At 40.9% G+C, this 24,070-nt stretch overlaps 1 protein-coding gene across 1 annotated transcript in view; it reads left to right on the top strand.

The window, feature by feature from the left end:
• slc12a3 (solute carrier family 12 member 3) overlaps positions 1–21,776 on the top strand; it is a 28,550-nt gene extending 6,774 nt beyond the window's left edge. The window contains 19 exon segments of the mRNA XM_049574408.1: positions 165–249; positions 2,444–2,604; positions 4,220–4,327; positions 4,441–4,564; positions 5,850–5,951; positions 6,097–6,252; positions 6,334–6,433; positions 9,031–9,142; positions 9,303–9,440; positions 10,610–10,646; positions 10,649–10,715; positions 10,845–10,927; positions 11,133–11,210; positions 12,936–13,034; positions 13,179–13,290; positions 14,692–14,778; positions 16,324–16,462; positions 19,187–19,254; positions 19,498–21,776. Coding sequence (XP_049430365.1) covers positions 165–249; positions 2,444–2,604; positions 4,220–4,327; positions 4,441–4,564; positions 5,850–5,951; positions 6,097–6,252; positions 6,334–6,433; positions 9,031–9,142; positions 9,303–9,440; positions 10,610–10,646; positions 10,649–10,715; positions 10,845–10,927; positions 11,133–11,210; positions 12,936–13,034; positions 13,179–13,290; positions 14,692–14,778; positions 16,324–16,462; positions 19,187–19,254; positions 19,498–19,639 — 1,998 coding nt within the window. The 3' untranslated portion in view covers positions 19,640–21,776.
• The last annotated feature ends 2,294 nt before the right edge of the window (positions 21,777–24,070 follow it).

Here is a 24,070-nt window from a genome sequence, read left to right as displayed (position 1 = left end):
CAAAATCCTGATTTAGGAAACATCATGCTTTGTTGTCAGTGGTATATAAACCTGCCTGCATGCCTTACATACCATGCAGGTCTTGCATGTTCACACTAATCTTAATAAATATAACTGTACTTTGAAAAGCCTTATGCTTGTGTCTTTTGTGCTCTCCTTCCCAGAATCCAGCAGTGGCTATCCCCAGGGGAACCCTGTCAGCAATATTCTGGACCACCATATCCTACCTCATCATCACTGCAACCATAGGTACTGTATACTGTACTGTACTGTGCCCAACTGCCTGCCAAAGGCTTTTACCCATACAGTAGTATGGGCTTCAAATCGCCCAGGTGATGTTCTTTTGCTCTTATGGCTACCTTATATTTTCACTTTGAAGTTTTACCTTAGCACTATGTCTATTTCAGCCAGTGTATAAAACAGCATGCACTTAAAATCACCTTGCAGAATTAAATACGATTAGCAGGTTGCAATTTTACACTATTCAAATAGCAGCTAACTCAGTAGCACAGTAACATACATGACCCCACCATGAACAATGAGCTGCTGTGCAGTGACAGACTCTCATCAGTACACACACCCCAAACCAGGGAAAGAGAGCTGCTGTGGGGCCATAGCCTCTTGTTTAGCAGCTGATAGCAACCAATGTTAGCACAAAGCACACATCCACAGCAGTGAGCAGTCGTTGGTTCGATTTGGCCAAAAAGACTGAAAGGTACATTAGTGAAGGCTATTTAGCTTGTGTTTGTATGATTGTGGCATTTAACAGAGATGTTTATTCATGTATTTATTAGACTAAAAGAACTTGTGGAAATGGCGAACTAGCTTCTGACACACAGTGTGTGAAAAAAGCAACTGACCCTATACATTGCACTCTAATGTCAGCAGTAATGTGACATTACTATTTATATATTAGGACCGCGGCATAAATATAGACAGTGCAGGCAGGGCGGTTGCACTGGGCCCATGGCGTGAGGGGGCCCATGGAGAGAGTGGGCACTCAAACAATTTTTAGGCAGGCATGTTAGGCATTTATTTATCATGTAGCCTAAATATATAACTTGTATTGTCAGTGATATAGGTCGGTAAGTAAAATGTTGTACTTGATCCCATTTAAGAGTCTTTAATATTTTAACAGCACGTTAGTTGAGCTTCAACAATTCAACTGTTTTACTTTATTCTATAGAGTTTTAACAGATTATCTATAGAGTAAACCTGACAATTCATGAACATACCTTCATATTCTCTAAATACTTTATTTTGATGTGAACCACCTACTTAGCCTATGCAGCATAGATTAAATTGTTGAATCTCAACTAATAAACTGTTGAAATGTTATAAATACTCTACAGACTAACTGTTACATTTATTTTACAATACAAGAGCCAGTGAGCCACTAAGTTGATCATATCAGCAAAGTGATTTCAAAATCACACAACACTGTTCTATTACTGGGGAGAGAGAGCCCCCTGCTGGATATCTGTGGTTATAATTCCCAATTACAGACAGAGTTTTGCACATTCATTCATTATACAATAAGATTTTGATTACAAGGTAACAGCATTCTCAACAACTGAAAAATTAAGTTGTTTTTCCAAAATTATTGTAAATTTAAAGAATTGTCTTTTGAACAAACTGAAGGTTTTTCGTTCAGAATTTATTGAACAACAGTACTTAAAATTCAAACTTCAATACTGTCTGTTTGTTATGATATAAATTGATCATTAGTACATAATAGATTTATGCCTCGATTAAATGATAATCAATAATCACTCTGTCACATTGTCATAGCTGAGCCTTATACCAGCAACTGCCCAGTCAGCATTTGTATGTGGGGCCCATGTGGGTAGTAAATGGGTTGAAAAATGGGCTCTATATGGGATTGTCCATGGATTCCATATGAACCCATGCCAATTGCCCACATCAGTGACTTCACCCATGTGGGCCCCACATGGTTATGCTAGGGCTACCTAGATACCAAGAGGGTATGGGCCCAAAATGGCCATCTTATCTGGGGCCCACTTGGGTAGACCCACACATGTGGGCAATTGGCATGGGACCAATATATAACCCATGAACAATCCCATATATGGCCCATTTTTCTATTACCCTCATTGGCTGGATGTCAGCATGAAAGGATATTGCCTTAGCCATTACATTACAGACCCAGTCATATGTGCAACACCACATGTTTATTAAACATCTGACAGTGCTTGGCGCTTTTGAAATGCTTGCAGGCATTTACCAAATTCCAAACACTGGGGAAATTGAGATTAATAGTGAACCTTATTTCTGTCTTTTTTCCAGCCATCTATTTTTTCTTTCCCAATGTTCCATTAGGGTCATAGTAAATAATAGTTAGAGACAAAATACATGAAATAACTTTGTTCAGTATGTAATTATTCATGCATGCTTGTGTCCGTGTGTGTGTGTTTGTTCCAAGGATCCTGTGTGGTGCGGGATGCATCTGGTTTGTTAAACGACACCCTGTTACCGTCCTCTTCTGTTGAGGATTGTGTTGGTTTAGCTTGTCGATATGGATGGGACTTCACAGAGTGTATCAACAGTAGCTCATGCACCTATGGCATCAGTAACTACTATCAGGTCAGTGCAAGCTCACTCACAAGACACAAAAATGAATGAAATGTATGCTCTTTGTTTCTCAATGTAAAATCATACTGTATTTATAAGTGCCATGCTCAGACATTTTGCAGGGCAGGTGCTCAAATGGAACACAGGGCATGTCTTCCCCATTTTTTTTTTTCCCCCACACGAGAAGTGTTGGTGCAAACGCTGATCTCTGGTTAAATAAAATAATAATCCAACCAATCCACCCTCCAAACTACAAAGTAGGCCTGTGATTAGTTGCAACAGTCAGGCTAAGTGCGTTCTCCTCTCCTCTCCTCTCCTCTCCTCAATTTGTTCTCATCCTCTAATCATTTTCTTCCTCTCCTTTCTCTTTGAAATAGTCACGTGCAAATTCACTTGCAGCATCGCGCTCCGCCTCTACTCCTCTCCTCCTCTCCTCCTCTCCTCCTCTGCGCTCTTTACACACCACAGCCCCAAACTTATTTTCATTTGAATTAATTACCAGAGATACATGAGACATGATGTGGGAGACGTGAACATTATGTCAAATTGAGTTTTGGTTTGAAAAGACATGCAGAAATGGGAAAGCAATTTGGCATTTGTCTTCATTCACACCAGGCATTTGGTGAACCAAATCTGCCAGAGAGGTGGAGGGAAATTTTGAAAATGTATGTTTTGCAGAATGGGCACCCATCTAGACACAGGGCAAAAGGGCAGGTGCTTGAGCTTGATCTGTGCTCTTGCCCGGCAGTGTTAATTTTGACAGCTATTGTAGATTTAGTCTTAGTCTTAAGACGAAAATGCTGATTAGTTTTAGTCTCATTTATTCATTTTTGTCCTTCATAGTTTCAGTCGATGAAAATTCAAAATGTTTCATTCAATTTTTAACCATTATGTTTTATAGCCAAACATTCCCAAGACAGTGAGGACAGGGTGGAGGCCTGCGGGGATCAACAGATATGAAGTTTGGCAGCCGGTGGCTGCTTGCGCCACTGCAGTACAGTGGCTAAGAAGCGGAGCTAACCGCTAACAGACACAGCTGCAATTAAGTCCACAAATCCATTCTACAGCTCCACCATCCACAGTCAGACATACACAACTGATTTTACTGAATTACGACTCACAACTTACGCCAGCGGCTGACGCTGCTCCGCTGTGGGTGTTTTTTCTGTCTGGCCAAACATCCTGGTGCAGAATATTTACTGGAGTTTGCTAGTCTGTCGCTCATGTGGCATTTGATGGCAATTACAAGCACGACTGTTCTCGACTTTCAATATCAATATCATCAGCTCGTCATCTTGTTTTCATCTTGGAAAAAGGGATGTTGAAGAAAAGTTTTCACGTTAGTTTTCGTAAATAGAATTATTACGGGTGCCTGGTATTTATGTAAAATTACCTACATTGTTTTCAGTCTAAATCACTGAAAACAGCTTTTCTTTTATTACAAGTGGCAGAAAATACACAGTGAAAACAGTGACAGCAATAAGCCAACAAAAATGTCATTCCGCATAACTGATTGAGTCTCCCTCTGTAATAATCACTTACAGTTACAGTAGGTCATCCTGTAAACAGACAGTTTCCCCCTCAGGTGAGAAAGCCAATGTGTTTAACATCACATTTGTGTCTGCAGGCAATGAGCATGGTGTCGGCCTTCGCCCCTCTCATCACTGCTGGTATATTTGGAGCGACGTTGTCCTCTGCTTTGGCCTGCCTGGTGTCTGCTCCCAAAGTCTTCCAGGTACACACACACACACATATACACACAAGATGTGCCGTATTTTGTGAATATACACCTCAGTGCAGCCTTATTTTCTCTGCTGTAACAAAGATATCTGATGTTTTTTCTGGTAGTGTCTGTGTAAGGACAAACTCTACCCTCTAATCGGCTTCTTTGGCAAAAGTTACGGCAAGAATGAAGAACCACTCAGAGGCTACCTGCTAGCGTACATCATCGCTGCCTGCTTCATTCTCATTGGTGAGGCTTTGAAGAGAACCTCTGACCCCTATAGATGACCAGGAGGGATTATAGCAATTATAGTCTGAATGGAAACAGGAATGTCCTGAAACTTCTTAATGAGAATATGTGCTGGAGGGTGAGTTTTATAACTCATCAACCCTCCCAAATAAATGATTAGAGTCTTATAAAATGGGAAAAGTAGCTGCAAGACAGTATTAACAGCTGTCTCATGTATGCTGATGAGATGAAGGTGTGCAACTCTTAATCAACTCTTCATCTAACAGCTCACTGTTGTTGCTTCATCTACCCTGCAAAATAACGAAATGATCAGCTGACAAAGTAAATGCCCAAAAGCACCATGGCTTGTTTTGTAGTTGCATTTTTGACGAACGATCACTGTAAGCACTAACCTCACTGACAAATACAGTGTGTTTCCAGTGACAGCTTCATAATAAAAGCCCTGCTGTTTCACCGGTAAGACATTTTTATTTTGAAGCAGCAGCAGTAGGAAATGTTGGGTTTGCATTAACATCATCAATCAGATAATATTCATGAATGTGTAAAAAGAAAAAAACTTGATACAGTGTTGGAGGTGGGGCCCCATATGGAAGTTGCTCAGTGGTTTATGAAGCCAAAAAAAAATTTACTTTGTGGGTACAAAATTACCCATGTCTTCCACATCACTGGGCCCATACAGTGAGACATGTACAGCTGCAGCCACATTCTGCTAGGAGCCTACAAAACACCTCCCAGCGAACAGAAAAACCCACCAACAAGATGGTTATTTGATCTGTGTCACAACGCAATGTTGTTGTGGACAACATGATGCCAAACATAACGATAATTCACTTTTTCTGTCAATATACATGAAGACATCATTCACTTTATAAGTAACCATATGTAACCCTTACCCTTATCCTATCCCAAACCTTAACTGCTTCTCTTTTAACCGAACACTTCACAGCTAGCTAAACACTAACTTAGCGTTTTCTTCAGGCTTCCGGACCAAGGAGCAAAAGGGTTGATTGTTAACTGACTTATATGTATGGTGGGTGACTCATGTAGTTTTACTTTTGGTTCCAGTTGTACCATATTGAAATTGCATCCAATAGTAACACATGTACTTTGAGTAAATTTTACATTTTCTGATTTGAATACCAAGGGAACACTTCTAGGATGCTGCAGAATGATACACAACCTCAAAATATGGACCTGCCCTGTAAAAATTATAACTTTGAAAAACAATGTGAATCATAGTTCTCTGAAATTCTATTTTCTTCCCTTTGTCTTTTCTCTTTACCAGCCGAGCTGAACACCATCGCTCCCATCATCTCCAATTTCTTCCTCTGCTCCTACTGCCTGATCAACTTCAGCTGCTTCCATGCCTCCATCACCAACTCACCAGGTAGAAAACTCACAAACAACCTTATTTCTTACAAGACTTAGCAATGAAGCATAGCAGATGTGGAATTGTTTTGAGGAAGCTGAATTTCTGGTTGATAGCGACATTTGTGTAAGGTGTATGCATGTGTATGTGTGTATATCTACAGGTTGGCGTCCATCCTTCAGGTTCTACAGTAAGTGGTTGTCGTTGCTGGGCTTTTTGTGTTGTGCGGTTATCATGTTCCTGCTGAATTGGTGGGCAGCCCTCATTGTGTTTGGCATCGTCTTCTTCCTTTTGGGATACACACTCTACAAGAAGCCTGGTAAACACACACACACACACATACAAACTGACTGTGTGATGTCACACACTAGACAGCTGCCATCTTCTACTCTGTGCTTAGATGTTAACTGGGGCTCGTCAGTCCAGGCAAGCTCCTACAACATCGCTCTGAACCAGTGTGTAGGCCTCAACCATGTGGAGGACCATATCAAGAATTACAGGTCAGTAACACAATCACACACCTGTAGTTTGATATGATTGTGGAACTTTGGATAAGCATAGTAGCTCAACTTAAGAACAGTTCTTGTCAAGTGTGCCAGTACCTGGAGTTCTTACAATGAAGAATAGCTTGGGTCCAGAGTGTTGCTTGCTGTAGTAGGTCTTCCATGTATAAGGAACTGCTGGCTGTCCAGCAACAAAATCCATTTCATTGTCCTCATCAAACTTTGCTTTTTAAGGATAATTTCCTGCAGTTTGTGTTTGTGTTCTCACTCCTAAAGGTAAACTTTTTTGGAAAAGTACTTGTTTTGTGGTTGAGAGTTAGGTGAGAAGATCAATACTCATATCTGTTATCCCTTACCCATATCAGTTACATGAAGCTACATACAGGAGACAGTTTGCTAAGCTTAGCATAAAGACAGTTAGCCTGGCTCCGTTCAAAGGTAACAAAATCTATCTAACAGCGCCTTAAAAGCTCATTACTTAGGGCCCAAGCACAGACAGTTGCAAGGACCCTGTTGAAATTGCCATGTGTATTATTATTATTATTTGGACATATGACATGTAACATCCCCACACTTTAAAAAAAGTCTCTGGGAGCCATAGACTGTCCCAGCAATGAGTCCTAAAACCCAAGATAAGTTAGCATTTTTGCACTCCCATTTCACTCGTCTCAAATCAATAGGTTTTTTGTATGGATTTTTGGTGAAATGCCTGAAACAAGGTCTGTAGTTAGTTCTGAAGCTTTTATGTATCTTAAAAAAATGTTTTCATTCCAAACACAGCTTTTCAGCATTGTTGTGGTAGGGATGTAAAATAATGTGACTGTAGTGTAGCTCATTTATAGGCTCATTTTAGCTTTTTACTTCTGGCAATTGTACTGGGGCTTCAAGAAATCATAAAAGAGGTGTTTATTTATGAACATTATCTTGCTGAACAAAACATGTAAGTACCATAAATATTAGTTTACCACAGATCTTATTTTCTGCAATAATCCTAAATCCAATGGAAAAATCCCTTAGGCTTTTTGATGAGAGAACCAGAGCGACACTAACTTCTACAATGGCCTACAGAAAAATATCATCCCTGGAGCAACTCTATACCCTAAACTCAACAGGAAATCAGCCATTCTGAATTTACTTTCCATTTTTATGGCTTTTTGTAAACCTTTTTTTTTTTTTTTTTTTTTTTTTCAAATTAAGGCACTATCATCCAAAGACCTTGGCAATGTTAATTTGTGATGCTTTTGACTCTTTGTCATGGTAAAACATCAAATTTCCATGTTTCGCCATGAAACAGGAAGTGGTTTGTAACTCAACTGCACATGGTCAAAACTCCATCAAACCTCACGTTTGATAAGAGCCATGGCCTGAACATATCTACATGCCACTGTTAAGTGATAGTTATAGCGCTGCCTACTGACAGGAAACGATATGTTTTATATTTTAGTGTACTCCTCCTAGCAAGTTGGCCAGATCCACCTCAGATTCAGGCAGAAAAGTCTTAAGACATTAATATCGGCCCCTTACCCTCCTTAAAGCACAAAATGGTTTCCCTAAACATCAGGGTTCCAAAAGTAGAAAAGAAAGGAAAGGGAAGGAAACCAAACTAAATTTGTACAAAAAAAAATTCAAAAGGTGTGCGAGAGAGAGATTAATCAAAAACAGAAGAGACTATAATAATAATAATAATAATAACATGTAAAGCACTTATTTAAACAAGGATACAAAGTGCTTCACAAAGTGCATGAAAATAAGACAACACTAACAATACAACAAAAATGTTAATAGCTAAAAAAATAGTGTGTACAGAGGCAAAAACAGAACAAAAGGAAATAAAACACAAAAAAATTACAAATCACAAAAGTACAAATCAGGCATTAAAAGGGAAAGCTTCTTCTGTTTAAAGCAATGATTTAAAAACAGGTGATGTGCAAGTCAGCCTAAGCTCATCAGGCAGAAAATTACAAAGCTTTAGTTACCAATCTTGATCTGGGGCTGACTAGTGAGGGTAGGCTTGAGGATCTCAGGTCATGACTTGGAGCATAGGTAGCCAGAAGCTCAGCTATATAACTGGGGGCTAAACCATGTTGAGCTTTAAAGTTATTAAAAGAATCTCGAAATCAACTGTGAAGTTAACTGGCAACCAATGGAGGGAGGCGAGAATTGGGGTGATATGTGACCTAAGATTGTCCCATTTATAGTACGAGCTGCAGCATTATGCACTTTTTGAAGCCAAGCAACTGAAGATTTACTGAGGCATATAAAAAGTGCATTCCAGTAGTCAAGGTATGAGATTACAACAGCGTGAATAAGCTGTTCTAGGTCAGGAAAAGACACAGCTGATTTGATTTTGGTAATATTTCATTGACGGAAGTAGCAGGTTTTAATGAGATTATTATGCACAGGGCCTAGAGTTTGGTGCTACACCCCTGGTCAAAATCCTGTCCAAGACCTCATCAGTCTCATTTATGTCACCAGTAAAAACAATGAATGGCTCATAGAGACAGTGCCATTTATTGAAGAACAAGGGGGTTCATGTGTCTGCAGGGGCTCTGCACTAAACTTCAGCATCCAACTCTGATGTACTCACCTTTCAGACCCCAGTGTTTGGTGCTAACAGGTCCTCCAAGCAGTCGTCCAGCTCTGGTGGATCTCGCAGCCTGTTTCACAAAGAATCTCAGTCTCATGATGTGTGGCAATGTAGTCACTGTGAGTACAACCCAACATTCACAGACATACACACCACCCGATAAAGATTTCATTTTTGATTTAGTAAAAACACAAGAATAAACTTTCAAATTCAAATTTGGAAATATTAATGTTTGAGCTGTCACTGAAATCATGATCCATTCCATCCTCTATCTGTAAGGCTGGTCCTTCCCCATCAGTAGTGGAAAAGGTGAGCAGCAACAGTCATGTTACCTGGTTGAACCGACGGAAAGTCAAGTCATTCTACAGTGGTGTAGTGGCTACAGAGCTACGCCCAGGAGTGAACATGTTGCTTCAGGTCAGAATTATACCTCTGCTCTTTGATTCTAATGAACCGTCTCCATCAAATGAACTCTGAACTCATGCTAACTCTGCCTAGCTTGAGTTCATGCTGAGTTCAGTTGTTATGGTAAATGTTTTTTTGTACCAGGCTGCAAACATGTTTTTTTCTGTTGTACAGTTGGGTATTTTAAGATGGGGGGGTCAGTGGGGAATGACTCACTCTTGGAGCCATCCTGAAGCGGCTGTCAGAGGAACTACAGTTTTTGGTACCTTGCATTGGCTTAATTTTTCAGCCCCAGAGGTTGCCGCTTGGTATTTCCACAATCTGAATTATTACATTAACCAAGTATGACCATAAAAAGGTTAATCATATGTTATTACTCATTATAGTAGATTTTAAAAATAAAAAAACAAAAACAAAATTCCATGTCGACAACATTCCTATTCCAGCTGCTTAACATGTGGCAATGACGTGCCTCATGTGGGCAAGTTCCCAAATGGATTAAAGCCAGACTTAACAAAGCAGTTGGTAATCAGCTATGTGAGATAGGTTATCCAGCATTGTCAGTGTTAGATGCCTTGAAGAGAACCTGAGGAAGGTGGACACGCTTTTGCCCCTTTTCCACCAACATGGAACCATTTCCGTTCCTGTTCAGCACCTTATTGTGAACTGTTCAGAGCATTACGACCAAAAATAAATTTGTGCAGAAGAACCCGCAAAAGTTGGTTCCTAGCTGGAATCGAAAAGAAGCAGGTTTTCCCTGACCTGAAATGCGAACCATGACAATGTCAGCTGGTGTGTCACATTCTACAGACTGGAAGGAGAAGATGGAGAAGGCAACAGTGGAGAGCTCAAATGGGAAATCCTCAAAGACCATGCAATGGTCTCATTAATAGCTGTCCCATGCTTGTTTTTTGGATATCTTTATTAACAGAACAAAGGTTCAAAAATTGTTTACTTCCGCTGTGCATTGTGCAATGCCCTCTGTTGACACATCCTCAGTGTAAATGGTACGGCTCAAAACTGGTGGAAACGCAAACTGGTTCACGAGGTAGCACCAAGGTTCCAGGAATCATGAACAGAACCACTTGAAGAACCAGAGCTAAAGTTGGTGGAAGAGGGATAACTGTGACAAGAGTCCTGATCTATCTCTTCTTCTTCCCATGTTGTTGACTGTCCACCAGGGGGCAGGTTTGGGTCGTATTAAGCCAAATGTTCTGCTGATGGTTTCAAGAAAGACTACCACACTGACACACCTCAGGCTGCACACAACTACATAGGAATACTGCAGTGAGTACAGGAAACCGCATTGTGTGTGCGTGTGTGTGTGTGTGTGCGCGCGCGCATACATTGTTGTGCCATTGTCATAAGCATTGACAATCATGTCTTTGGAACAAAGTTGTCGAACATGTGTTTCAGTGATGCCTTTGACCTTCAGTATGGTGTATGCATGCTGAGAATGAAGGACGGCCTGGACGTCTCTTACCCGCCTCAGTCATTTGGTGAGAGCCTTATTTCAAATGAGAGTGAAGCACTCTGAGAGTAAATTAATTTTGCACCCTCAATGAACTCTGACTTCTGCTGCAGCTACACTAGTGTTAACAAGGGGCATGGTGGGACTAGCTGTCTATATTCATCCATCATCATTTCAGTCACTGACTGCGAGTGAATACACAATACACGCAAATTCCTCTCTTGCTGTTTCAGTTAATCTCAGCTTTGATGGAGGACAAGAGAGTCTAAACACCATCTCTGCCCCTTCCCGCATTCAGACAAGGACTACATGTATGTATATGCGTGATCATATCAGCATTCATTTCTTCAAGAGTGTTTGTTTTTTGTCAGCCTCCATATATGTAGCATTCTTAGGTCCAATCAAAGGCGCTTTAAAAATGTAAGCTATTACTTTTATTGTTACTTTTATCATGGCAATAAAAACGCTTGAGTGAAATTGGCCTGAGTTCCCTTCAATGTGGAAAAAAAATAAGCTGTAACTTGCACTAAAGGGTAAATGTTTAACAATTATGAAAAAGCCCCATTTTCACCAAACACTTCAAGTATGGTACCTTTGGAGCCAAAAGTAACCCTTCAGACATGGTACCTAAACCCTGGGTCCATTTAGCGTGTCACAGGTGACACCAATAGAAGTCTGCACCTAGTGTTGCCATAGCCCACAGGAACGATGCTCGATGATACTTTTTTTTTCTCCAAGTGAGGATTAGAATATATACAGTTCATATAATCCAGTCAAAATTTATATGCATTTTTAAATGCTTGAAGACCCATTCATTACTAAAAGTGTATGTCATCCAGAAGAGACAATAAAAACTAATGGAATGGTCAAAGTGGTCATACTGAAATTTAAGGTGAGCTGATGGATTAATGTCTCAGCTCCTCCAAGAGGCAGCAAAAATACTTTCATTTACAGTTTACTGATATATGTAAGACTTCCCACGATATGAACAGTGGTTACATAAGCCTCAAAACCAGCCACAACTCAGCCCTGAACAGAGTGACCATCTGCCATTGACCAATCAACAGACTGCAGTGTTCACAGCTCCACCTTGTAGTACCAGATCTGTGTGCTAGGTACCCCAACAGAGGGGGGACCAAAAGTGGGATGGTTAGGAACGATTCCATTGGTACCTCCACAACTTTTCACAGCGGAAACAGAAAAATTGTGTACTGAACTGAACCGTACCAAACTGTTTGGTGGAAACGGAACTTAAGTGACTGATGTGGAAAAACAATTTTTGAAAATGGGCCAGTACAGGCTGCAATGTAACCACTCCGGGAGTGTTTGCAATGTCAATTTACGTCCACTAAAAGTACTTGTTTTTGCTGCTGAAAGGCTCATGACTACATTACCATTGCCAAACTCAACAGACTCCATTCAAATAATCAGTCATTTTAGTGTGTACAGAGCTAGCATATTTTAGCATCTTACTGGGTGAATTATGGGTTTATTTCAATCAAACCAGAGTTGGTGATTGTTGGAACAGTGGAGAGATGAGTCCAGATGGTTTTTGTGAGGGGTTTTTTTGTCAGCTTTGAATAAAGTGTGTTGTATGGTGATAAAATGACTTATTGATTTAAATGGAGTCTGGTGGAATTGGCAATGGGGATTTCAGGGCTGTTTCAGGTTAAACAAAAAGGATCTTACTCTTTAATAAAGACGTCAACATCTGTAGGGATTTGTTCCATAATGTTGTCAGACACTTAAAATATTAACCTGAGCCTGTCAGTAGCAAAAATAAGATTTTTTAGCCCCGAATGGTTACATTACAGCCATTTATGCTGCTGCCAGTTGCAGCGGGAGCACTCAGTACTTGACCATTTTCAAAAATTGTCTCTTCTCTCTCTTTCTGTCACTTAGACACAAAAATATGAGAAGATAGGGTCAGGGTGGACAATTCCAAACATACCATTTAAATACCCAGAAATCCTATATACTGATGTCATTAGAATATAAAATATAACTATTTATTTTGTGTACAAAATTGTTTGCAGCTTCTGTCTCCACTGAACCAGAGCCTCAGCCTAGTACAGTGTTCCAAAAAAAACAAGGGAAGAAGACCATCGATGTGTACTGGCTGTCTGATGACGGAGGTCTGATCATCTCTCCACCTCAACTCACCTCATCTCTATCTATCACCTTCTTTTCTTCTGTCAAGATCGTTATGACAGGTATCCTTATCACTGCGCGCGCGTGTGTGTGTGTGTGTGTGTGTGTGTGTGTGTGTGGTTTACCAGGTCTGACCCTGCTGCTGCCCTACCTGCTGACTCGGAGGAAGCGCTGGGCCAAATGTAAGGTCCGAGTGTTTGTGGGCGGAGACACAGAGAGGAAGGAGGAGCAGAGAGAGGAGTAAGCACGTACTTCAAATTGCTGTGGCCTGTACACACTTTATCCTGATTTCTTTGGCACTTTTGCCAAAAAGGTGTAAGAATAAAGTGAAATGAATGAAATAATGAATTATCCAGTTATCAAAGACCCAGCAGTCATTTTGATTAGTGTGGCAGGAAGTACTGTAGAGAGAAAGCCACAGGTGTAACTAACAACATTAACGATGGCTCCAGATGGCTCGAGAACAGCTGTGCCTCCAACTTTTTTTAATGTTTTAATGTTTTTAATTAAGACATTGAGATAATGACATTAAAAATATCAGGAATATGGCTGTTTTTGGCTTTTGCACAGTAAAACCTGCAATGAGTGTGGCCACTTGGAAGTGACATAAACAAGCTGAAAAACAACTTTGATATATTAAAACCAGAAACAGGTGAGATGTGTAATATCTTAATGAATCATTGCCTGTCATTGCATTATCACCAACATTTGACCACCATCTCCACCCACACATAAAACAAACTTAGGCCACAACATCAGTGCTGATTAGAAATGTGCTGCCTTAGCTATAGGAGCAAGTTAGCTAGCTAGCAAATGCTAGCACTCATGTTACCAAATCATTACAGACCCAACAAACATTACTAATGGCTTCTGTTAGACAACAGTATTAGTACTTAGTGCAAAAAACATTTATAACTAACAGGCTCCTTGTTATCCCCAACCATGTCAAAAGATGGAAAGTTTGTTATGTAGCTTCCACTGCGTCACAAAGAGGGCGACCACTGAGGGTGCCAAGTGTCCATCATTCCACACTATACTTTTGGACTGTTTTGAGTGTGCCAGTAGTGCACTGCATTTTCCCGTACTATGCAGTGTTAACACATTTAGTGCACTATTAAGTGTTTAGTACAGAAGAACGCGATTGAGACACACTGAAAATGTCAGTCATGATTAACTGTCACACCATGTTTAAACACTTAATTTGAGACTGCTCAATTCCTGAACTTTTTTCTCTATCATGCACGCTCACACACACACACATACACACACACACACACACACACACACACACACACACACACACACACACACAGTTTATCATGCAAACAGGCCTCTATAACTGATTTATACTACCTTAATGTAACCAATCACTGTGGCTATTCAGTCTAAATCACCTTGATAATCTTAACAGTTAGAGTAATAGATGTGGATGCAACAGCCTCTGTCATGGTGATTTGTCTTATCTTTTGTCCACGTTTCAGGATTCTGCAGGTGTGTTTTGCAGTAGAAAAAACCCTCAAAAATTCATGTTAACTGCTGCAATCACGACATCCCTGATTGTTGTGGTTTACAGCAAGTACAAGATTCGGTGAAAAAACTGAAAACTTTATTGTACTTAACAGATTTATATTATCTTTCCAGGGTGTTGGCACTAATCAAGAAATTCCGCCTTGGCTTTCATGATGTTGAAGTGCTTCCCGACATCCACCAGAACCCCCAGCCTGGGAGGTAAGGCTACTAAAGTATGTCATTGAAAATAAAGCAAAGCACAAACAACATGGAAACAGATCTATCATTTCGCAATGACACATGTTCCAGGCAACCCCAGCTGGGTTTACCAACTTAATGCCAGAGGCCTGCACAGCTCCAGGCTCACTGGGTCTCATTCATGAAACGTGAGCAGAAGGAATTTGTGTGTAAACTGTTCACAGATGGAAATTTACTTGTATGTCCGCATTCATCAATATTTTAGTAGCTCCGATCTTTTCTTAGCTACTAACAAAATCTACTCCTGCTCCTGACCACTCGTAGTGCTTGTGTAAATTTAGTAAAGCACATAAATATTGCTTGTCACTATTGGAAGTTACAATTTTAACTCGTATTGCGCTCTGTTATGTATACAATACACAGATGCCTTTGAAACATGTAATCTTAACATGACAAAATATTAAAAATATAACACATTTAGTTAAATTAGTTGGCAATTAGCAGGTTTAGGATCCAGATTAGGTTCATGATTGTGAATTATCTATGTAAATCGACTCAATAGATTACACGTTCTTTCTACATGTTGAATGATGTTTATCCATTACGCACAAAACATCTGTGGTTTCCCGTTCCTGCTTTATTCGAAACCCCACAAATGAATCTTCTGTTTGTTTGGTCACCACTATGCTATCAGTGATGGTTTTCAGAATGTATTATGATACAACACCTTACCGTCTGGGTTTGATGTTGACTCCAGTGGAGGCATGTCACTGTCTCCGTCAGGAATAATTCCTGACAGAGAGGTCTCCCTTATTATGCCAGCAATGTGCTTGTCTGCAGCAGATAGTTGGGACTGTGAGCCTCTCTTTCTTTGTTTGCACCATGACTGACAGGTCGACTGGATGCACCTACACCTCCATTGTCATTGGCTATTCATGGGCGGGGATTTATGCTACTTGCTGATTACCCGGAGCGCACTGTCACTTTATGATGGATTGGCATTCATGATCATACACACGTGTTTACGATCAAATCTGAGTTTCCTGTGGTGTTCCTGAATCCGGAGTAGGTTTTTAGCAGAGTAGGCTTTTATGTGCAAATCTACACACAGATTTACTAACTTTTCATGAATGAGACCCATTGTATGTTAACTGGTAGTGGTTCATTTTTCCCTCGGGCCTTCATGTTTACACTTGATTTGCACATTATTCATTTAGAGTGCTTTGATTTGAGGATCAAAAAAATAAATGAGAGCACAAACATCCCATGCAGTTGAACAATTCTCTAAGCTTCTGTGATACTGATGAAAGTCATTACCATCACTGAAATGGATTTCCTAAAATCCTGTGCATGTTGCTGTACTAAATGTAAACCAAGCATCCGTGTCTTTCTCATAGTTGCTGTGAAATAGAGTATTTTAGGTTTCATGATGGATCAGCTCCCAAATGTGCTTCACAGAAAAAATAATAAGGGGGAATTAAGTAAAAAAAAAAAGAAAAAAAAAAAACAAAACAGTTACTTTCTGTAATTACCGATGATTCCTGTGTTTGTCTCTGTACACTCCAGCATTCATCAGTTTGAGAACATGGTGGGTCGCTTCAAGCTGGATACAAATCCCAAACAGCACTGTGATTCTGGGCCACTGAGACAGCAGGAGGAGCCATGGATCATCACTGACCAGGATTTAGAGAGGAACAAGACCAAGGTCTGACAAACACACAGAAGCATTTTCATGCCGATGCACACTAAATCACACACCTCTGGATACAGCAAGTAGACCGATCAGCCGCAACATTAAAACTGCTGACAGGTGAAGTGGTTGATCATTTCATTATAATGCAATGTTCTGTTAAGGGGCCTTGAGTCCTGGCATTTAGTGGATACCATAGGACACACTCCACCTAGGCTTGTGCCGGTTTGAAAATTTTCCAACCAGTTTGATTTAAAGCCAAATATCAAACCGAACCGATATATCGAATTATATACCTAATTATACCACTGGGGGTCGCATTTGAGCTATTTTTCCCAATAAAAGCCCATTATATGTGTAATGCGCTTCCAGTCCACTAGGTGGCTGTATTAACCGCCAATACACACAAGGTTACACAAGAAGAAGAAGACACAGAAGGACACCAAGGAACCTTCCTCCAACTTCCTGACACGCTGCTGATGTGAAAAGCTTTTTTTTTCTCTCTCTCCTCTGGTTTATCCAGTTCACGTGAATTAAACTGGGTGGAGCTCTTAAACCGGACTGAACTGGTTAAACCGGAAATCGGCACAAGCCTAACTCCACCCACCAAAACATCATAACCCCCACTCTCTCCTTAAGCTGCGTTCTCACCAAACGCGAATTCGCAAATTCGCGCGTCAAGATTACATACAAAGTCAATGCAAAGACGTGATTAGACGCGAATTCACGCCGGACGGCGCAATGGACACGTCTAGCGCGACGTGATGGATGTGACACAGGCTAGACGCGAAATTCGCGTCCAACGCCTCATCGCTCAAGTTGAAAATATTGAACTTTTGAGACAATCCTGGCGCCAACCCTCGCCAACGGGTCCTCAAACTGGGCCCCAGTCAGCCTGAAGTACCGCTGAAAGCGGCTATCATCCAGACGGAGTTCCTGGAGGAGGTGGTGAAACTCGCCGAGCTGGATGCGCTAATGCAGGATAGGGTGAACCCAAAAACGACGGCGTTTGGCCCTCCGACGCATCTGGGACTTCCAGAGAAGGTAAACAACAAAGCAGCGATGGTGGTTATCTCCGCCATGGTCGTCAGTGACGTCTTGACGCCCCGACGTCCAGTTGTTGATGCCGAGATGAAGGAGAAACTTATCATTGCTGTGTGCAGCTACCCGGAGCTATATGATACTACGTGTCTACTCTACTAAATACTAAATACTAAGAGCTGAACACGCAGAGGCCTCTAAAAACACCTTTCTCTTTGGTCTCCTGCAGACAGAGGTGAGTTTAGTGTTGCAACACACATCACATTGCATTGCATTACACTTGTTTGAAGTGGAGAAACAGGGTTGCCAAGGATTGGTTGCAGTCTGCGAGATGTCACCGCCACCAGATTGAGGGTGGGTGGCCTGGCTTTTGGACGTACTCCTGAGAAGGTCCATCTCTGGTGCAGAGCAGCCTGGCACAGCGCTTCTAAACTGATAACGGAATTGCATATCAGGCCAGCATGGTTTGACTCGGCACGGCAAAAAGTGAAAGTGAAAATGGCCCAAAAGAGCTCAAGGCATCAACCTGGCCTCCAGTTTTCCCAGATTCCAATCAGATCAAGCATTTTTGGGACATGCCCCAGCTCACAAACAACAGGACTCAAAGGGTGCCTCAGTACCAGAGACCAGTGTAGCATGGTGCATTTTTCTGCTGGGGGGCCACTGCCTTAAGGCTAGTTCACATTACATGATTTTCACCCTGATTTTGCGCTGGGGAGACTATCATAATCTTTTGAGTGTTCATACCTGGCAACGTGTGTTTCTCTCATCGGGAGTCTCGCCAACTGCGTTATGACTTGTGTGTGCACACCACAAAATTTCTCCACCAAGCCCTCGCCAACAGAACCCCAGATAACGCAGTGATATCACCAAACTACATTTTTTAACTTGGAGATGACACATCTTAAAGGCATGGATATTCTTCCAAGGTGTTGAATCTGCTTCCAGGGCCTGGGTCCAAACACAATGCGCTCCCCATGATCTGTGGACGGCGCCATTGTTGTTGTTGCTTGTCAGTGTTGCCAGATCTTGGGAGAGAAACAAGCAACCAGGGCTTTGGAAACAAGTCCAAAAGAAGCGACGGATATATTTAGAGAAAGGCGGCATTTAGAGAGCAAGACCAAATAAGCAAGCAAGCAGACTCTAGAAACAAACCCAAAAAAACGCAACCCGCGACTACCAATATTTGTAAGCCACTTTACAACAAAACAAGCCCAAAGTCGCAGCTAATATGCGGACCTGGCAAGCCTGCTTGTCCTCGTCACATATGTCAGCCTTCTCCAGTTTTCTAGCATGCCAAATATCCAGTCCCATTCACAGACGAGGGGGCGACTTGCTCATAGGCTTGTTCACACATACAGTAAGGACTTGTCGTGGCAGACTATCTGCAGACTCGCTTCCAACCGAAGGTGGCTCTCAAGATCCTCTGCAACGTCAAAATCACGTTGAAAATTGTGGAATGTGAACCAGGCTTTAGGGGAGTGCTATTGCCATGAGGGGGGTACTCATTTGAGATCATTGTTGGGGTGGGTGGAGCACGTCACGTGGCGTCCACATAAATGCCAGAACCCAAGGTTTCCAGGACCCATTAAATGTTTTTGCTGATCGGAGCATATTTAGGAAAAAGAACTGATCAACCCACACCACTTTTTTCCTGTCTTCCTCAACTAAAGTTGTAAAACTTTTTGTGTGATCCAGTCTCTTCGTCAGATTCGTCTAAATGAGGTCCTGCAGGATTACTCCAGAGAAGCTGCTCTGATTGTTATGTAAGTACAGTAATTCTTCATTAAAGGTTATGGGAGTGCTACTCTATTAGAAGGTAGACAATGCTGGGAGTGGCTGGATAATTACATGCCATGCTAACCACAACCCTGAATGGCTCTCAATGGTTGCCTTGTCTGTCATTTTTTTTAAAACCTTCCATCACTTTACCTTTAAAAGGGATCATACGTAGATGCTTTTAAATCATTATAAGTAGTCATACTGTGACCCTGAATGTCTCCTGACAGAACCATGCCAGTGGGGAGGAGAGGAGTGTGTCCCAATACTCTCTACCTGGCGTGGCTGGACTTCTTGTCACATGATCTGAGACCTCCAATTTTGATGGTCAGAGGAAATCAGGAAAACGTGCTCACCTTCTACTGCCAGTGAAATGTCTCCTTCAGACCAGTATACTGATACTGAACTACAACTGATTACTCACTAACATCCTGACATTTTCACTTTGATGATCGTCTAATCCTGTAATTAATGTATGATTAGATTCTGTAATTGCCATCTTCTGGCCCTTAAATTTAACATCTTAACAATGAACACATTTTAGAAGTTCTGCAAATGGAAATCACTGAAGGGAGCATATACGAAACTGTAGCCATTATTAATAGTAAAGACAATTGTTATCAAAATGATTTGTAATGTCAAATATGTGCACCACAATGTTTTTTTTTCCTTCAGTGGTCCAGTGTGTAGAATTTATGGGTATGTATTGGCAGAAATAGAATGTAATATTACAATCTAACGGATACCGTCAACTCTGTGAGCACTATGAGCAGCCAGAAGTAGGTAAAGATTTTGTTAATAACTATGAAAAGATTGGAGCTACTAACATGTTTATGGATGCCAAACTACCCATAAATTTCCTTCTGTGAACAGTTTAAACACAAATTTGTTCCGCTTATGTTTCATGAATGAGACCCAATGTGTCCATGTTACCTTAGAATGAATCGTTTAGCTACATAACAAGTGGATCCTTTTCTGCGGAGTCCGCCATGTTGTTTCTACAGGATCCCAGAACAGACAAACCAAACACTGGCTCTGGATAGGGCCATTTGCATTTTCGCATCAGACACAATATTTCTCCTGTATGCTTGGCACACAGGAGAAATTTCAGTTGGTTGTGATCTGCAGCCTCACCACTAGATGCCACGAAATCCTACACACTAGACCTTTAAATTTGTGGCACAACAATTAGTTACTTTAGCTCAACTTGACTGTTGATATTAACATGTTTCACAGACTTACAGAACAAATGAAAAATAACTGCTAAGTACTATACTTACTATAAAACTTCAATTAATAGCCTGGGCTATTATTTGCTTAAATCCCTGAAATCAACAGGCTTATATTTGGGACAGGCATCTACATGGGGCAGGCCTTTAATTCCTTTCACACAAAAACAGTTGCTCAGCAAAGATGGGGAATACAATCAAATGTTTATTTAAACCAGCATGAATATTACTTGTTTAAAAATTAGGCTTCGGATAATATATCAATTATGAATCATTCATTTGATCTATCTCCAACAGACAGCACATTGAGTTAAGGCACTTGAGGCTTATAGCACCCGGCATACAGACACAACATCACTTTATTCTGTTAAAACAATACTCCCAATTTGGATTATTTTTTATGAAAAACCCTTTTGATTCTTTTGCTTTGAGGACCCTTATGGACGAAAGGAGTATTAATAAGTTACAGGGTAATTGAGGAATGGACACATCATTTGAGGTAGCCAACCGGTTTTATACCTCCAAACACTGATGGACTCAGGGGGGCCGCCTCGGTCGAAAACGCTGCACTAAAGCGCCCTCTTGAGTGGCAATAATGAGAGGATGTGCCCTATCAGCTGCCCTCTTGAATGATGAAAACAAGCGGATGTGCCCTTTTGGCTGCCTTCTTGATTAACAAAAACGAGAGCATGTGCCCTTTTGGCTGCCCTCTTGTCCTCATGTCATGCAGTAGGTGCCCTTTTTTCCTTATCGTCCCTGCCCTTCAAACATCCTGAGTCCGTCACTGCATCCAAATAACTTCCATCCAGCCTGGAGCCTATCCCAGCTGACACTGGGCGAGAGGCAGGGTACACCCTAGACAGGTCGGCAGACTATTGCAGATGTAGAGACAAACACTCACATTCACACCTATGGACAATTTAGAGTCGCCAATTAACCTATCCCCAGTCTGCATGTCTTTGGACTTTGGGGGGAAGCCTGAGTACCCGGAGAGAACCCACGCTGACACGGGGAGAACATGCAAACTCCGCACAGAAGGGTTCCCACGGGATCGAACCAGGAACCCTCTCACTGTGAGGCGACAGTGCTAACCACTACTCCACCGTGCCGCCCCTCCAAATAACTTCTATAATAAAAATTACCTGCTTGGCATCTAGACCACACATCTAATTGAGATAGGCATTTAGTTAAGGGGACTGGGCATTCAACTGAAGTTTTATGGTATATGAAAAAGACTGTATATGAGTTGGAGGGCATGTTTTCTTTAAAAACTGCCAAAATTACACCATTTATTGTAGCCCAAAACTGTAAAAAACAGAAATTATCATTGGATTTTTTAAAAAAATTCCTGATGGTCCTTGGACACATCATGTCCGAGGAATGCTTCTGTTAGGAAAAAAAATACATAATAAGATCTTAGCATAAAATGGTGATATTTCATCAAAATCACTTTATTCTACGTGTCACTTAAAATTTGACCAAAAACAAAGCATTTGCACAAACTAAGCAGCATGTATGATGCAAGTGGAACACCGGGGCCTTTTTCACACCACGATTTTGTTTTAAACTTTGAACCTTTAACTATCAAACATCAAAGGGTAAGTAAATTAAAGTAAAGTAAAAGTCCGATAACTAATTTATGCTGGAGAGAGGGTCATGCATTTTCCGACAATAACTCAGGGAGGATCAGTAAAAACTGGTTATAGCTTTGGGGAGGATCAAAATAATAATAATAATAAATAAAATAAAATCAGACCCCAATCACCAGCTTCCTCTGATAAGAACATTCCCTTACATGATTAAGTGCTTGCTGTGCCTCCTGAAAAACACTGAAATGTCCGCTTTAAAAAAAAACCCTAACCCCAGCAAGCTCTTTGAAGTATACACATTCTGTAGGTGAAGTTATGTTAATTTTTCATGTCTAATGTTAATCTTTAATGTAATAATCAGGAAGAGAGGGGTAAGGAGGAAGAGATGGAGAGAGAGACAGACAGAGATTGTTCATGTCTCAACTGTATGCTATCCTTGTTTGTTAGCCTACCTGCTCTGCTTCATAGAAAAATAAAGATTAAAAGAAAAAGTTTTTTTTAACAAGTGTGTGTTTTTTTTAAATTTATTTTGCACTGAGCACGCCATAAAAAATATTAAAATGGAAGGTAGGCAGACAGGTTTTTTTTTTATTTTGTTCATTCATCTTCTAACCGCTTCATCCTCTTGACGGTCACGGGGTGGCTGGAGCCTATCCCAGCTGACATCGGGCAAGAGGCAGGGTACACCCTGGACAGGTCGCCAGACTATCACAAGGCTGACACATGGAGACAGACAACTACTCACACCTACGGACAACTTAGAGTTATCAGTTAACCTAGTCCCCAATCTGCATGTCTTTGGACTGTGGGAGGAAGCCGGAGTGCCCGGAGAGAACCCACGCTGACACGGGGAGAACATGCAAACTCCACACAGAAGGGCTCCCACGCCCGGGATCGAACCGGCAACCCTCTTGCTGTGAGGCGACAGTGCTAACCACCACACCACCGTGCCGCCTTTTGCTTTCACTTGAGTCATTTTTTTCATGGGAGTAATTGTACTTTCACTTGGGTCAATGTTTTGACATGTTGCAATTAAAATACTGTAGTGAGTATGACACAATTAAATTATGTTATTTCCATGGCCTAGGAAAGTTCAATGAATATTTGTGAACATGAGCCTTTCTCTCTCAAAGTCAGAGAGCAAAGTCTCTAGCAGCTCCATAGACAGTGAATGGTAGCCTGATTTCGTAGACTTGCCAAATGTTTTTCTTTTTCTTCCCAAATGAGCTTAATTGTTTTGTAATGTCCCACCCACTATCCTGGGTGTTCTCAGTGTCATCCAAAACATCTTTCACCACTCATTGCCTATGAAGCATTTCCAGACCGTTTACCTTATGACATCGCAAGTTTGAGTTTCAGTAATCTTGTTTTTGGATTTGGAAAGAGTTATTTATGTTAACAAGTTTTTTTTGTTTTTTTTTTACTGTTTTAGATCATAGGAATGACATGTATGGATTTTGAAAACAGGCATAGTCCCCCCAAAAATTACTCTTGACAAACCACAATGGTTATGTGGAGTGTCATATTTTCACCATCCAGAACTTGAGCGTTTGACATCCAGTCTTGTCAGTTTGTTGTCCAAGTATAATTATAATAGTACTTTATTTTTGTGTTTATAATTACACAGCTAGGCTACAGAATAACATCGTTGGAATCATTTTCAGGTCGAGTAACAGCTGATGGAACGCGTCTGATGCAACTTCGGTGGATAAAAAGAAGTTCAGCAGTCAAAAAAAACGTCTTGCTGTCAGAGAGTACAAAGAAAAAAAGACCACTCACTCTGTCTACGTTTTCAGGAGCAACAAACGTCTAACACCAAAAAAAGTAGGAACTAATTTGCCGACATTTATCTTTTTTCATTTTAAACTGACAAATAAATAATCTTTTGGCTCATTCGCTTTTACTTATACATTCACTGTCTACGAGCTAGTCTGTATTTAACGTTTATTTTGGGGTAGCTGGCAAAATAGCACTAGAGTGTGTGA

The sequence above is a fragment of the Epinephelus fuscoguttatus genome, linkage group LG4 (genome assembly GCF_011397635.1).
Source record: "Epinephelus fuscoguttatus linkage group LG4, E.fuscoguttatus.final_Chr_v1".
NCBI lineage: Eukaryota > Metazoa > Chordata > Actinopteri > Perciformes > Serranidae > Epinephelus > Epinephelus fuscoguttatus.
The sequence above is the reverse complement of the archived record's forward strand: the minus strand, read 5'-3'. Positions and strand labels throughout refer to the sequence as shown.